The 15,640-nt window shown below is 55.5% G+C and overlaps 1 protein-coding gene across 7 annotated transcripts in view; it reads left to right on the forward strand.

The window, feature by feature from the left end:
- The window catches only part of PPP1R12B (protein phosphatase 1 regulatory subunit 12B), a 199,641-nt gene that overhangs the window by 178,421 nt on the left and 5,580 nt on the right, over positions 1-15,640 (forward strand). For 5 of the 7 annotated variants that reach the window (XM_060091508.1, XM_060091511.1, XM_060091510.1 and 2 more), the window contains 5 exons: positions 4,335-4,351; positions 7,667-7,796; positions 8,639-8,743; positions 10,972-11,025; positions 11,668-11,718. In XM_060091508.1, coding sequence (XP_059947491.1) covers positions 4,335-4,351; positions 7,667-7,796; positions 8,639-8,743; positions 10,972-11,025; positions 11,668-11,718 — 357 coding nt within the window. Of the gene's footprint in view, positions 1-4,334; positions 4,352-7,666; positions 7,797-8,638; positions 8,744-10,971; positions 11,026-11,667; positions 11,719-15,640 lie in introns of those variants that run through there. The other 2 variants (XM_060091509.1, XM_060091512.1) reach the window with 2 other exon arrangements.

The raw sequence follows: 15,640 nt of genomic DNA on the forward strand, positions 1-15,640 counted from the left end.
CACACCAGAGAGTCCGGCCTCAGTGGCCATCAGGCGTTTGCTTTCAGGGCAGCAGAGCAGTAGTCTTCTAGCAGAAGTTCCTCCTGAGACGTCCTCACTAGAGCATGTGCCAAGGGACGTTGGTCTTAACCTGTAGGCTGCATAGAAGGCTCGGCCCTCTCCTAAAATAAACGGTGTCACTGTGGGCAGATGAGCCGTTCAGACCCGGCTCGAGAGTGGAGTGAGGGCCGCTGCTCCACGTCCACGGGGGGAGCTTGCAGGGAGAGATGGGCCATTCCCAGAACATAGGCAAGGGGAACCCCCGCTCCTGGCCTCCGAAGGGCGCAGATTGGCTGGGGCCCCAGGCCCTGTGTTCTGGAGCTTCTCCTTAGTCGCTGCCCATGGGTCCGACTCTCAGGCTCCGCCCTGGAGGGTCTTCGGTGTCCTTCCCCAGCCTCTGATGCTGTCCTTTACTGCCACCTGCCCCGGCGAGACCACGTCGGCAAGCCCGCACTGCCCCGCCCCCTGCCCTCCAGACCCGCTCCCTGCTTTCCCTGCAGGGACGGAGTCAGCTCTTTAGACTGAGACACAGTGTCCGGGTGACGGTGAACTGTGCTCAGTTTGAGTGACAGGAGGAGGGAGAGGGAAAATGGAAGTTAAGTTTCTACCAGTTCAGCCACCCTGCTCCTTTTACCCAGGAAACCCAAACTTTCTCTCCCTAAATCTAACCAGTGTTTGTCTGTCAAACACCAGATTATCTAGGGTATCAAGAAACCAAGCAAAACAATAGTTTCTGGAAGTATGATCTAAATACCAAAGCCATTTTATTAGAAGCTGGGGATTGAGTCCCAGGTCCCGTACACTTTAAACCCACTTGCCCTCTGGCCTCTAAGAACTGTCTTCTCAGGCTAATTTCTGTTACGACGAGAACACCATCTCCTCCGGAACCCCCAGGCGTCTTCCTTCTTTGCAATGATATTGTTTGCTTTATGGCAACGGTGCTACGTCTACAACCTACGGTGCTACAACCATGCCACCTCTATGGCCCCAAATCTTGTTTGCTGAGACTCTCACTCTTCTCTAAGGAGTTAGCTCACCTTCTCGGGACGTGGCTAAGGCGAGTCCCTGAAGGTAATGATCAAAAGCCCGAGGGTTCCAGAGGGCTCCAGTAGTTGGGGGGTGGGGTGGGGGGGAGTGCTAGAAGGATGGGGGGCAGGCTTGGAGGGAGCCCTGTTTCCTCTGACACCTGGATCAGGTGACAGTCTACTCGTCACCACACCTGATGAAAGTTCATCCCAAAGAACTTGATAACATGCATCTTACAAGCTTGAAAAGTACAACAAACAACAGACTGTGCTATTTGCTTTCAGTTACCCCTGGCAGGTAGAAAGAGGAGTGCCGCTCTTGGCAGCCCCCATAGGACACACCGCCCTCCAGGCTGGCCTCTGGGGAGGGCTTGCCTGGGGCTGCCAGGGCCCTGTGGGCTTTTTCTGATTGCTGCGTGGCAGTGCTAACCTATTTTCTGTGTCTTTAAGTTTTTGCCTGTTTGTATCTTGCATCAGCTTCCTCAGTGGAGGCCACTCAGTGTCACTGCATGCGATGCTGCCCTGTGTCTGAGAACTTCCGCTGGTACGATGACAGGGCGTCAGCAGCTCCGCAGTACTTCCAGGCCATCCCGAGTGGGAAAGGTTAGTGACCCAGTGCTCTGATAGGAGTCGGTCAGTGGAGATGAGCAGTGTGCTTTGATACCACAAAATGGCTCAGGCTGAGGCCTGGGAGAAGCCAAATTTCCCTGCCTTAAGGAAAGGAAGAACTTTCTTCACTTAGAGAGGCAACTGCCAGCATCGGCACAGCAGACTGAAAGCTGGAGATGGAGTAAAATCTCACCCCACAAATCACGTTCTTACAGAGCGGGTGTTACAGCGCCCTCAAGTGAGATCCCACAGTTTGGGCACCACCGAGTCGGTAAACAGACGCGTCTGTCGGTCACGTCGTCAGGGCCCCGTCTGCGCGTTGGGCACAGGTGTGCTTGGGTTTCTGTGGGAGAAGACAACCAAGGCATGGGGCAAGCTGGCGAGGTTGTAAAGGGGTCATTCTCCGTGCCTGGGGGAGGGCGTGGGAGGCTCTCCCATGGGGGCGATGGAGCGTGAGAAAGGCCTTTCTGCCCAGAAGCGGCGTGGGAGTGGACGGTCAGCGCCTGTGAGCTCAGTCCCCGCCCCTGCCCCGCCCCAGTCTCCCAGGCCCTGAGTTAACCTGCTGCTCTGACCAGCAGCAGCCAGTGTGGTGCGTGTACAGCTGCGAAGTGAGGCGGAGGTGGCGGGGCGTGGAGTCGTCCCGGGTCTGGATGTCGGAACAGAGACTGGTTCCCAGGCCCCGCCGATGCTGAGGCCGGCAGGCCCCTTCCCGAAGGCTGAGCTGTTGGTTGGGTGTTTGGTGAGCAGTGCAGGCCCTGAGGGCGTCACTGGGAGTGAGCCAGTGGTCCGGCCGCAGGGAAGGGGGTGCAGGGAGACCTTGGATGTGTGTGTGCGCGCGTGTTTCCCGAGCGTCATCTTCTCGTCCATTTCTGTTGGGAAGTGGCCCCCGGACTCCGCACTGTTCTCTGTTGCCCCTCCTCCCCGTCTGACCCGCGCTGCTCGGACGGGCCCATCGGCGCTGCTCTCACACAGCTTCTGGCGCCCAGCTTCTCTGCTGCCCTCCTCGGGGCCTCCCCTGCGGGCCCTGCTCTCAGTGGTCCTTCAGTTCGGTGGGGCCCCTGGCGTTGCCTGGGACGGAGTTCGGCCTCAGTTACTCATGGGTCTGGGGCGTGTCCCCTTGGGCAGTGAATGCCCCCCGCGCCCCCCCGGGCACCACCAAGGCCAGCTCTCAGCACAGAGCTGGCAGGTGGGCATGGCCACCGGGGGAAACCTCAGCGCCCCTGAGCACACTGGAAGCGTTTTTATATATTAAGTAATTCATGAGACGTGGCTAAAATTGAGTTTCTTTTTTGACAAAAGTCTTCAAGTCAGAGAAAAACAACCCTTAGTTAATGTTGGTAAAAGCAGTGATTGATGGGATATTATAAATGTGAGACAGGAGAATTCCTGAATCCCAGACTCACACGTTTTAGGGTGCCCGATTCCAGTGTAGGAGAACGCTACAGACAAAGCGTACGGTCTCTTACCGATTCCTCCGCCTCAGATGGGACACGTCTTCACATTATAAAGCCCATGGTTAGTGGTGCTTAACCTGGGCTGCATGATGGGTCACCTGGGGGACTTTTTACAATTCATGGAAGAAGGCCCAGCTCTAGGCCTGTGGAGAGAGAACCTCCCAGGCTGAGGTTAGGCTGAGGACGTTTTGGAAAAGCCCAAGAGAGAATTGATGAATGGAAGCCCCGGGTTCCAGGCAGAAGTCCACGGGGAGAAGCCACCTTGCAGCGAGGTCGCCTGGTCGGTCCCTCCAGCCAGCAGTGCTGGCGCTCCGCCCCCCCCGGACGGCTTCAGGGCGCGGTATGTGGGGCCATCTCGGGTATGACCTTCAACAGAGCAGCGTCCCCAGGCAACGCCCAGAGGAGCAGGGGTTTGCTGCTCCTGCTTAGGTAATTGGGCCTGGTTTCTGGTCTTCCTTCTTTTGTCTGCCCTTGAGGATTTTGTTATTCTTTAACACCTCAAAGGAGGGAAAAAAATACATTTAAATCAACTGAGGGTTTTTTTTGGCCTCAGTTCTTTTTATAAAAAAGCGGAGATAGAGGGTAAAGGTCATCTGTGATTAAAAATAAATGTAAAACAGGCATAATCATTGTTGTTTGCAGCGACCATAGGTAACCGAGCTCAGAGGTCAAATCTGTAAACTCCTTTCTTCTGAGATCTCAGTACTTTGTTACTCTCTTCGTTTTTTTACCACCATCCTAGGGACGGGTGTGGGCCTTCCCCCCCACCCCCCGCCCTCCTCTCCCTTCACTAGGGACCTGGGAGGAAGTGGGGACCATCCTGGACCTTCACAGCCATGGATACCGTGTTCACACGGGCAGGGCCGAGGGTGTGAGTGGAGGGAGATGGGTAGAATGGACGCTGAGATCCAGAGAAGCAGCCTGTCACGCAGGCCCAGGCAGTCCTGGGACACAGGGTGGGTGATCATTTCACACGTTGCTGGACTCCAGTTTAATGAGATGTGCTCCCGAAGCCTCAAGTCTCACAAGTTGTGGGCACAGGCGTGGGCGCTTAGCCGAGGAGCCTTTTTTCACACTGTGAAGCTGCACCCCTGTCTTCAGCCGTGAAGCTGAGACGTCTGATTTGAAGAGTACATTTGTAAACGGAAATAATAAATGTCGGTCCCTTGCTAATGCTGATTTTTTTGTTTGTCTCTTCTTTCTCCAGCATGAACGACTTTCTAGGTAAGACCTTGCCTGCCTCACACTCGTGAGTAGACGCATGTGTGGTTGCACGCGGCTTTGCCTAGTCTAACAGCCTCTCTCCATCCTGCCGTCTCGTTTCCACAGCCCCACAGTCACAAGCGGCTCCCTTCGGCCCCCGCACGGGCCCCTGTCCAGTCACGCTGCATCCCACCTCCATGTCGGTTCCCCGAGCACCGTGCCCGCATCCCCCAGCCAGGGCTAGGGAGACATTAGTGTCCTCACCTTTGTGTAACGTACAGATGACTGGACAGGCAGTCTCAGGGGCGGGATGGAAGTACAGAAGGGCACTCAGGGCAGAGAGGCCAGCCTGACTGCCTGGTTCGGGAAACCTGACACTGTTCCCTGTACCCACATGGGGCCCAGGAATAGTTTATCCAGTGAACCAAAGACCTGTTTTGCAATTGCTGAAAAGTTAAGCACATCAGAGTTTGAGGAATGATCCTCTGTAATTTTTCACCTAGTACCTAAGGGTACAAAATTGATCTTCCTGAAGAATAAAATAAAATAATAGAGACTGGGACTTCCGTGGTGGTGCAGTGGTTAAGAATCCGCCTGCCAATGCAGGGGACACAGGTTCAAGCCCTGGTCTGGGAAGATCCCACATGCTGCAGAGCAGCTAAGCCCCTGCGCCACAACTACTGAGCTTGCGTTCTAGAGCCCATGAGCCACAACTACTGAGCCTGCGCGCCTAGAGCCGTGCACCACAACTACTAAGCCTGCGCGCCTAGAGCCCTTGAGCCACAGCTACTGAGCCCGTACTCTAGAGCCCACATGCCACAACTACTGAGCCTGCACTCTAGAGCCCACGCGCTGCAGCTACTGAGCCTGAGTTCTAGAGCCTGTGAGCCACAACTACTGAGCCTGTGCACCTAGAGCCCATGCTCCACAAGAGAAGCCACTGCAATGAGAAGCCTATGCACTGCAGCAAAGAGTAGCCCCTGCTTGCTGCAACTAGAGAAAAGCTTGCATTCAGCAACAAAGACCCAACGCAGCCAAAAAAATTAATTTAATTAATTAATTAATTTAAAAAAATAATAGAGAATGTGGAGCCAGAGTTTGAATCTCCCATTTTCCACTGTTCCTCTGATGATGAAATTAAGAAGAGATTGGGAAGATGTAGTTACAGGATACCATAGGGCAAATGAGTTTCATAATTTGTTTAATAATTGAGCTGGTTCTACCTTATTAATATATTTTAAAATTTACAAACTTGTGTGTATTCTTCCTTTGCTTGCCCTCTCACCAAGCACCAGCTTAGGATAAATATAATTTCCAACTAACCCAGCAGAAAATTAGCTTTGCAAAATTGGTGGAGAGTGGCGTTTTGCTACAGTTAATTTCTTGTGAACTCTGTTACATTATAATGACCATTTGTGAAAATAAATTTCCCTGCAGACTTCAAAATATGCTATAAAACTGTAACAATTAAAACAGTGAGATTCTAGAACATAGTCGACAGCCCCCAAAAGTCATGTATGACCTTCCAACTCAGTGGGGAAAGAATCATTCTAATTACATAAAATTTTAAATCTCTGCTATTAAAAGAAACAAAAAGTAAAGTGGGGAAAAACATTTTTTGCAACCTATGTTAGATAGTTTTAAAAGCCCCAGTATACGTAGGATGTTCCTGCAATATAATGAGGCAAAGATTAACAAAGGCTATGAATAGGCCCTTCAAAAACTAAGATAAATAATCAAAGCTATTCAACCTCCATAATGATTTTAAAGCATTAAAATTAACAGCAATAAGATATTTCTCCTATTGGATTGAAAAGTTTTAAACCACTCTAGAGGGCAGTATGGTAACATATATATCTGCATTTAAACTATTATTTATCTCTTGACCAAACAGTTCCACTGCTAAGATTTTACCCTAAGAAAATAATGAAAACGCTAAGATTTACAGACAAGTCTCACTGTAGCATTATTTACAGTAGCTAAAACATTTAAAACAGTGTGTGTCTATCCATAGAGGTTTAAACTCTCACACAGCCACACAGTGGAAGGCTGTGCAGTCATTTGTTTTTTTAATGAGGCAAATGTGCTTTTACTTACATGGTGCGATGCCTGCAGTCGTGAGTGCGCAGGTATAGGGGAGCGGAGGGGGAGTCGGGCCACGGAAGGTGTCCTCTGGTTTTATTTACAGAAATGTTTATTTTGACATCCTTGTTTAACATCCTGCAAGGATATGAACTGAACTGTTGGTAGAGATTGTTCCTTGGGCAGGACCGTGGGGTGACTTTCACTTTCTATTTTAGACACTTCAGTTCCAATACTTAAACTGTTCAACATGCATGTATTGCTTTTGCAATCAAGAAAGTCAATAAAGAGGTTTCTATTTACAAAAGATTTTTTAACTATAAGAAGGAAAAGAATGTAGTCGAAAATGTTGTAGGACTGAGCATCTCTGTGAGGAAAAGGCAGCCCTTGCTGTCGTCAGCAGCTTTGCCCCCCACCCCTGCTCGGCCTCTTCTGGTACCTAGTCCACCCACCCCCCCATCCCCGTGTGGCCCCTGCAGGACAGGAACGCGGGCGGAAGCTCCACAGCTGGGACTCTTCACACCGCCCCGGTTCAGGGGTAGAGCCCTGGAGGGCTGGTTTGCACGTGGCCCTTCTGTGGGCCGCCTTTTAGCTTGGAAAGAGCAAAGTGCCAAAAAAATAGGAACCAGTGTGAAGGATCAGGGTGCGAGTCGTCCGTCCACTTAAGCAGGAGGTCAGCTGAGAGGCCCTTCCACTCATGGACCAGTCAGTACTGGGACGAAGCCACCGTCCGCCCCAAAAGTGCAGTTGCTACGAGACATGAAGTCCTGTCACAGGTGTGGCGTCCAGAGGAGAGGGCAGAACGCGAGCTGCCCCGACACCTCTGGGGGTCCAGCCGGCCTGCTGAGCCCAGGTTGCCGTCCTCAGCCACCCCCGCTTGCAGCTCCAGGCCCATGTGTTTCTGGCTCATTGGCACTTCATTGGAATCATTTTGTAAGAGCCACTGAGATCCCAGAAACTTCTGCGTTTAAAAGCATGCTCTTGAGGGAAGCTGTTTGGCCCTGAGCTAATTTGAGAAGCTCTGCGCTTGCCATCGGCACACAGCCACACCACCGACCTCCCGAGTCAGCTCCGTCCTGGGTGGGTGCTGGCCTCCTTCCCCGAGCAGTGCCCTCGGCAGGCGGGGAGGCCCGGGCCTGTTCTGGCCAGAGCGCTCAACGCATCTTAGGAAAGGCGCCTACTGCCCTTAAGCATCACCTCCCTCCACCTTTTCGTTCTTGGAAGCCACTTGTAACTTTACTGTGTCTCCCACAGGTTGGAATTGGGAGGCAGTGACGCCAGCAGCGAGCGGGCCTCGGCCAGAGCCCGCCGGGAGGCCCGCGAGGCCCGCCTGGCCACCCTGAGCAGCCGCACGGGGGAAGACAGCAGCAGGGACTACAGAAAGGTGGGGGCTCCCGGGTCCCCGTGCAGGGGTCCCCTCCACTTGACCCCCCTGTCTCTTCCTTGCTGAGAGGCGGGAGGGAAGGTGCTCCAGCGACAGATGCTAACGGCCGGCACGTTTACCCCCTCTCAACCAGCTAAATGAAGACCCCTTCACGTATTGCTTTCAGTGCAGTAAAAATGCACCTAAATCAGATATTTAGAGGTGTAGGAAAAAGTAAGGGTTAAGAATCGTGGAAAGGGAAATAAGAGTAATGCTGGTTGCCTGGGCCCGGAGAATCACTTGATGGACTCTGATATTTTCAACAAACATGCTTTTAATGAGGTCCTGTGAACATCAACCAGATACTTCTTGGCAATGGTAAATAATAACAATCTGGTTTGGGGGGTTTCCATCGTTTTATGGTTCGTTTCCTTTGGTTCTTGAGGGAGAGAACCCAGCTCCAGGGGCCGGCTCAAAAAGCTTCCCTTTCAAGTGCTTGAGATGCCAGGAAAACACTTTTTTGTTAAGAAAATGTTTGTTTTGTTGAACAGAACTTGGCTAAGATGGATACACAGGAGGGTGGCTCCAAAAGGAAACTTCTTTTGTGTGAGAACCACGTCTTTAAGCCATGTGAATGCCCTCCCTGCTGGAGGTAGTGCACAGACTTCCCTACCCCACCCCTACCTCCTGGGGATTAACACCGCTGACAGTGGAACATCATCTGTGTTCAGCACCTAGGACCTCACGGTTCCAGCAGCAGGAGAGCCAGAGCCCTTGGCTGAATATCCTCTGTCCCTGGGCCCTCCTGTTTTCCTGCCCTGCCCACAGGGTGGGGACCTGACTCCCTCTTCTCCCTCCCCCAGCTCTACGAGAGCGCCCTGACCGAAAACCAGAAACTGAAGACAAAACTTCAGGAGGCCCAGCTCGAGCTGGCAGACGTGAAATCCAAGCTTGAGAAGGTGGCCCAGGTGAGGAGGGGGAGGGGGTGAGGGGGTGAGGTAGTCAGGTCAGCCCTCCCAGAGATCTGGTTTGGGGTTCAAAGCGCGTTGAACTTAAAATTGGAAATTGATGGTCCAGTGGACCGTTCCTGGCCCCCGAGTGCTCGTAATTACTCTTAGGGGTTATCTGCTCATTTCCTAGCAGAGAGCGCGGGCCAGCGTCAGGGCTTGGTCGTGGGCAGTGTGTGCCTCCTGCCTTGTCGGTCATGGTTTGGTCACAGCAAACCCAGGACGAAGGTGTCGTTGGGACATTGGGTTCTGTCCTGCGGCACCTGTGCCAGAACAGGGAGCCAGATAAAGCTCTTCCTCTTGCTGCCAGGCCTGGTTTCCTTAGTGACACATAGCGGGTGGTGCACTCATCACCAGGGAGGTAGACCCTCAGTGAAGGCTGGCGCGAGCCCTGTCTTGGGTTATTGCTGGGTCAGCAGGAAGCCGCCTGGAGGCCTGGGGATGAGAATTTGGACTGTTACCGGGAAGCTCAGATGAAGACCAGAGCTAGCTGTCGGTTCCACCCCAGGGTGGGGTCCAAAAGCAGAGACGAAAACGCTGGGATCTACGGCAGTGAGCACGTGGGGCTCGGAGCAGTGCCCTCCCAACACCCCCGGGCAGGCAGGGGTGCTGGCGCTCGAGGGGCCGCGCTTTCCTGCAGGGCTCGGCCAGCGCAGAGTGGGCCTGTCCTGGGAGCTGCCTGTCCGTCACTGTCATCGTGGAAGGGCCCCGCCTGGTTGTGGCGGCCGGGGCTAACTTGGTCCTGAACCAGCACGGGCTGGTCCTGCAAGGAGCCACGGCCCGCCCGCCCCGTTCCCTCCTCTGCACAAGCCCCAACAGTGCATCTTTTGAGCGTTGGGGTCTCGGCTTTGGAGTTGCGAGCCGGGGACACTGATTGTACAGAGGGCGTTGAAAATAAACTCAGCCTTTTAGTCGCTGGGGAAGAGCGTTGACTTTCTAGCCAACTGCTTTGCTGAGTGTGTTAGAATATACTGAGTTTTGCCAAATACAGGTTACTGGAATTCAGAAGAAACAGGGGTGCTACAAACCAAGCCTCTGCTCTTTACCAAAATTGGACTGTTCGGTAGGACGGTGCAGGGGAGGCCTGTCGACCCCACACGTCTGTGTGGAAACAGTTACCACGTGCACATTCAGTGTGTTTCCATGAAAGGTCCACCCAAACTCGGAGGGGTTGGGGTTAAAACAGAGCAAAACAAAATTAGGTCTTTGTCGAAGAGAACTAGTTAAGTTCTCTTTGTGTAGGGGAACCAAGTAGTGAAATCGGCACAGCTTCTACGCTGCTCAGGCTTAGGGAAGAGAGGCTTGTGGTGCAGACACGCCGTGGCTGTGACCTTCAGAGCAGACGGCGAGAGCCCAGGACAGGAGCCAGAAATCCCAATTTACTGCCAGTTCTGGCTAGTCCTTAATTTTTTGGAAAAGAAACCTCCTCAGTAAGACCAGCGTAATTTCTGTACTTAGTAAATGTTTCCGTGCCTGGGACTAGGTATAAAAGTAGTCACTCTGTCGTCATTAACTGTCTATTGATTGTAAGAAATTCTGCCCAAAAGGGACTCAGGTCATTTCCCCACTCTGTTAAACAGTCGCTCCCTGAAGCTGTTTTCTACCTTGTAGCTGTGGCGGCTAAATGTTTTAGCCCCTCTGCAAATCTATATGAAAAGTAGAAGATGATCCAGAATAAAGCTCTAATCTTATCTGGAAGCCCAGTGCATAAAACAGTAACAGTTCTGTGCAGAGCAGGGCAGGTCCCCTGAATGGACCCCGAGAGGCTCCGGCAGCCCGTCCTCCTCGAAAATCACAGCCTCGGTCCCCAAAGCGGAAAGAGCAGAGTGGGAGGGGGTCGCTCAGAAGAGCGCCTGGCGCTCAGGCTTTGACAGGAGCAACGGCACTGCCATGTCCTCCGGACCGGAGATTCCAGAAGGAGGCGAGGGAAGGGCGGTGAGGGGGGTGGTTGGCCTTGAATGTGTGTGTGTGTGTGTGTGGTAACGCCTTTGCACTTGTGACCGTGTTACACTTCTGGGAGCACTGCTGCTTCCTCCACTCCCGGCTGAACTCGGAAGGGCGACTTCGTCTCTGTGACATCAGGACCCGTGGGTTGGGCCGCGTGTCCGGGCGTCCAGTGGGGCTGGACTGGACGGGCCCTCTGGCCCTGAGACGCTCCAGTAACAATGTGTTCCTTCCGTTTGCACCAGCAGAAACAAGACAAGACCGCCGACCGGTCGTCGGTGCTGGAGATGGAGAAGCGGGTGCGTGTGCGTGGTGGGGAGGACACCGTCTGAAGGAGGCGGGAGCCTGCACGTCCCATCCCAGGGGGCACCTCTCCTCTCTCTCTGACTCTGGACAGCAGTTTGGTTGCTGGTGCTTCGGCCTCCTCAGAGCTCGGGGCGGGAGGGTCCTCAGGGGGCCGTCCGCGTTGCCCTGGGAAAGCGGAACTGCGCAGGCTCGCCTGCCACAGCGTGTGGTCCAGGCCTCTGGACCCTTCCTGTCCCTTTGAACAGAGGGGGAGCTTCAGCAGGACCCTCTGCCCCAGGTCAAGGTCTTAGGACTCCGGCCCTAAGAAGAGCAGACAGTGTGCCGGCCCTGACCGAGGTGGGGTGGCTCTGGGCCAACTGCCGATCCCCCCGACCACACTCAGAGTGTCTTTCTGGGGGTTGACATTCTCGGGTTGGGAAAACTCAGATTTATCGATGAACCCTAGCTTTGACTTGAACCTGGGCATATAATGGGTTCCCATCTCCCCTGATTGTGTTTAATTTGGAAAGCAGCTAAGTTTTAAGTTCTATTCCCATGGCTTTGGGGTCCAGATAAGTCGGGGGTTGGGTGGGGGGCAGGGTTTTGACTCCTTTCCAAATCTGTCAGATGCTCAGCAGTTTGGTTGTGTTGAACAGGAGAGGCGAGCCTTGGAGCGGAAGATGTCGGAGATGGAGGAGGAGATGAAGGTATGGAGAGGCGCGCTTGCTGTGTGCCTGCACCCAGGCCTGCGGGGCGGGTCACGGGCAGCCCGTGAGGGATGCAGGCATGGTGAGGACGAGGTGAGCCTGTGCACGGCCCCTACCCTGGCTCTCAGCTCGCCCGGCGCCCCTGGGGCCCCTCATAGCCTCTCTGGGGACAGACGTGGCCTTTGGAGTAAGGGGATGTCGTCCAGCAGGCTGGAGGCAGACCTGAGCAGAACTCGTAAGGTTTCCTCAGCAGCAGCTTCACCCCGAGGGAGGGACGGGTGAAAGGCTGAAGCCGGGTTCTCAGCTCCTGGCTCCTGGGGAGAGCCTGGGAAGCTGGAGCCGGGAAGGCACGCAGGTGGAGCCACTCCTCCGTGGAGGGCAGGCTGAATCTCCTGTTGGTCTCCTGCCCCCGCCCTTGCCCCTGGAATATTCAGCCACATCTCCCTCCCTGGGGACGGTCACCACTGGGGCAGTGAGTCCTGGGAGCCGCACTCGCGCTACCCAGGGGAGGGGGAGAGGGAAGGGGCTGTGGGAGTGCATGGGACCCGGGCCTTGGGGCTGCAGCGCGTGGGGCCGCGCCACGGTGGCTGGGTGCCGCTTGGCTGCTTTCCTCTCTCGGCGTATCTTCACCCGTGAAACACACGCCTCTGGCTCCTGGAAGTGTGAGCAGAGCCCTCAGGCCAGGAGTCCTCTGGGAGAGATGTTTATTGCTCCCATGGCCTGAGAAGTTTGGTTCTTTACTGAAAAAAGTTGCTCAGGGCTCAACAAGGTCAGATGCCCGGAATCCTGGTCCTGGCTGGTCTGCGTGGCTGCTGTACGAGGGAGGGGCACGCCCTGTGCGCACTCCACGCTCTCCATCCCGGACGTGCCAGGACGCCCGCACACGGCGTCCGGCAGCGCCGCCTGGGTCTCACCAACAGCCAGAAGCAAAAATAGCTGGTGGTTGCTTCTCCAGCTGCTGGTTGCTCCAGACCCGCCTCACCTGCCGCTCAGAGCACGTTCGCAGGCTGGACAGGTCTGAATGCAGGTCCACGGCTCACAGTTGTGCAGGGGCTCCTCCATGTTGGAAGCCCTTGTGTTAAACTATCTGTTGGCAACGAACAGGACGCTCATTAAGAAATGGCCCAAACGCCGATCAGGAGTGTGGATAAGGCCCGAGCTGTTGCCTTGTAGGGTCCTTGAGGGCCCAGGCTGCCTTGTACCCTCCAGCCGGGAGGCGCTTTCTCATCCGTTCAGCCCCACACGAGGGCTGGATCGCAAGCCGCAGGGGAGCAGCTGGGTTCCCCCCCACCCCCGATTCCCGCTCTGAGTACAGAGGCGCCAGGCACCCTTGGGGCCATGGGCTGGGGCAGGTGCGTCTTTCTCTCTGTCTCATCAGCCTCTGGGGCTGAGATTTCATGAATGAGGTTGTGAGTCCTTTTCTTTCCTCGGTGGAGAGCAGGTACACGGAAGCTCGTGCCCCGCTCAGCCCTGGGTCGTGTGCCCGCCCACCTCAAATTCAGGCAGAGCCTGGTTCCGGCCGTCCAGGCCCCACACCGGTAGGTGTGCTGACTGAAGCCAATCTTCTTTCAGTTAAAAAATTCCTTCATGAGTCAGATGCCCGTGTTCTGCGTTGCCAGTTGCAGACCCCTGGGGGAGAAGCTCCTGCCGGCTCAGGCCTGAGCACGTTCGCTCAGCTCGAAGCCCGGCCAGTTGAGCAGACAGCCCCGCTCCACCCAGGGACTGGGGGGGGACGTGCCAGCCGCCCGCCAGCCGACCTTAGGGTGTTTGCGCCTGGACCCTCCTTGGGGACAGAGACTTCAGACGTACAGACTCAAGCATCGTGAAAACTGGTGTGCTGGCCTGCAGGAGGCTCAGGGGATGCTTGGTCAGCTTTCAGGCCCTTCACGCAGACAGCAGTCTGTGGGGACATGCGTGGATGCTTGGTAGCCAGCCGCAGTACAGGTGCTGGTCGCACCCGGGGCCCGGTTGAGCTGAGGGCGAGTGGACCCGGTCCAGTTTGTACAGATGCTCAGACCCTCCGGGCGTGGTCCGCAGGGAACAGGGACTGACCTCCAGTGAACCCTGAGGAGCCGGGGGGCTCAGGGACAGAAAGGGACTCGGGCCTGTTCCCCGCCTCCGGGAACTGTAAGGTGGGCTCGCCCGTGGGGTGTGGGGCTCCGTGGTGGTGACACAGGCTGTGCCTTTCTGGTCTTTACTTGGGACGGTCGGTGTTTATGGACTCTCCCCAGGAGAAGCGCACGCGAGCTGGGCTGGAGCGGGGTTGCGTGCCAGCCTCTGCGGGGTGTGCGGGTCAGCATGCCTGCGTCAGGCCGGAGAGCTTTCCCATGGCGGCCTCCTCCCCTTGCCCCAGGCCCTCGCGTGGGAGGAGCCTGGCAGCCAATCCCCCATGAGATTGCTCTTGGATTTTTCGATTTCCTTGCCCTGGCAGCCTCCCCGGCCACCCTGCTCTGTGCCCTCCCACCGCCTCCCCACCACGCCGTGTTCTCAGCTTGGCTCCTACGGCAGCTTCCTGCCTTTATGGCCACGTTCTTCCCCTCAGCCTGCCTGTGCACACGTTCAGTTGAGCGTTATTCCCCAGGAGGCAAGGACCGCTTCATGTCAGGACCATGACTGCCTTGAAAGCTTCGGTCCAGTGTCAACGCCAAAGAAGGGTGAGAGTCAGGGGCTCTCCGTTGGTTCTTAAATTTGGTCCCGCAGGCTGCACCGCGACCCTCTGTGTCCTCTCCCGGCCGCTCCCGGCTGCTCAGAACTGTGTGGCTGCCCTCCCTTTTCCCAGGGTGGCGATTCTCCCTCTGTGGGGAAGGAGATGCAGCCGTTTGTCTCTGCTTGTTTTCCTTTTCACTGTTTTCATCTTCACACTGCCTTTCATTTTCTTGCTTCTTTCACTCCCAAACAGCTATAACTCCTCCACCTTTCATTTCTGTCCTTCCTGTCCACGTGGGCAGGAGAGACTTCCTCTGGTGCCCGGCGACCCGTCTGTAGTCACCACAGCCCACAGGATTGTCATGTCCGTCTGTGAAGCCCCGTTCGCGTGACAAGACCGTGTTCTCTCTCCCAAAGCTGGTGGCCTCAGCTTCAGGGTCAGAGGACTCTTAGGAAAGACTAGTGACAGGAAGCAGGCCTGGCGAGGACTCCGTTTACCGCCGGCTTTAGATCCTTGTGGGACACAGGGCTTGGGAAGCGTGGCTTCGGGTGGGTGGTTCTGTTCCGTTTGCAGCACGTGCTGACAGCTGGACTGGCACGGGCATCGCTCACCGGTCCATTGTCGTTGGACACGATGCCCCCCACCTTTGTGCAGAGCTGCGATTCCACACAGGAGGCTGTCGGTGGCAGCTTTAAGTAGCTCCCGGCCTCTTTGTGACCCGGGCAGAGACAGTATAGTCTGCCGTGGGTTCCCTGGTGCATACGCTCCCGGAGCAGGTGGGGGCAGGTGGGCAGTTCTTGATCCTGGAACAGGCGTCCGGGCAGCAGAGGAGGCCTGGCGATGATGCTTCCAGGAAAGGGAGAGGGCCTCCTGTAGGTCCGCCTCCCACAGAAAACACTTCAACAGCAGGCCCTCTCCTCTTTGCCTCGTTCCATTTTTTAAAATGAGAAATAAATGAGGTAATAGAAAGACGCAGAAAGAACACAAGTGGGAGTCGGGGACCAGGTATGGGGGGCGGAGGAGCGGAGCGGGGAGCAGGGCAGCAGCGGACTTGGGAGGAGCCCCGGGCGCCCGGGGCCGGCCCCCACCCCCACCCCGCCCACCATTCCTCTGGCCTCTCTCCTTTCCTTTCTTGCATGCGAACTAAAAACAAAAACAAAACGTCAACAGAATGTCAATGTGGTTTCTTTGTCCCACTTTTCTCTCCTCTGGTCCGTCTGTCTCTGTCTGCCTGTCTGTCCCTCGTGTCTCACTCTCTGCAGAGCCTCCACCAGC

This window comes from Mesoplodon densirostris, chromosome 2 (genome assembly GCF_025265405.1).
Source record: "Mesoplodon densirostris isolate mMesDen1 chromosome 2, mMesDen1 primary haplotype, whole genome shotgun sequence".
NCBI classification, from domain to species: Eukaryota; Metazoa; Chordata; class Mammalia; order Artiodactyla; family Ziphiidae; genus Mesoplodon; species Mesoplodon densirostris.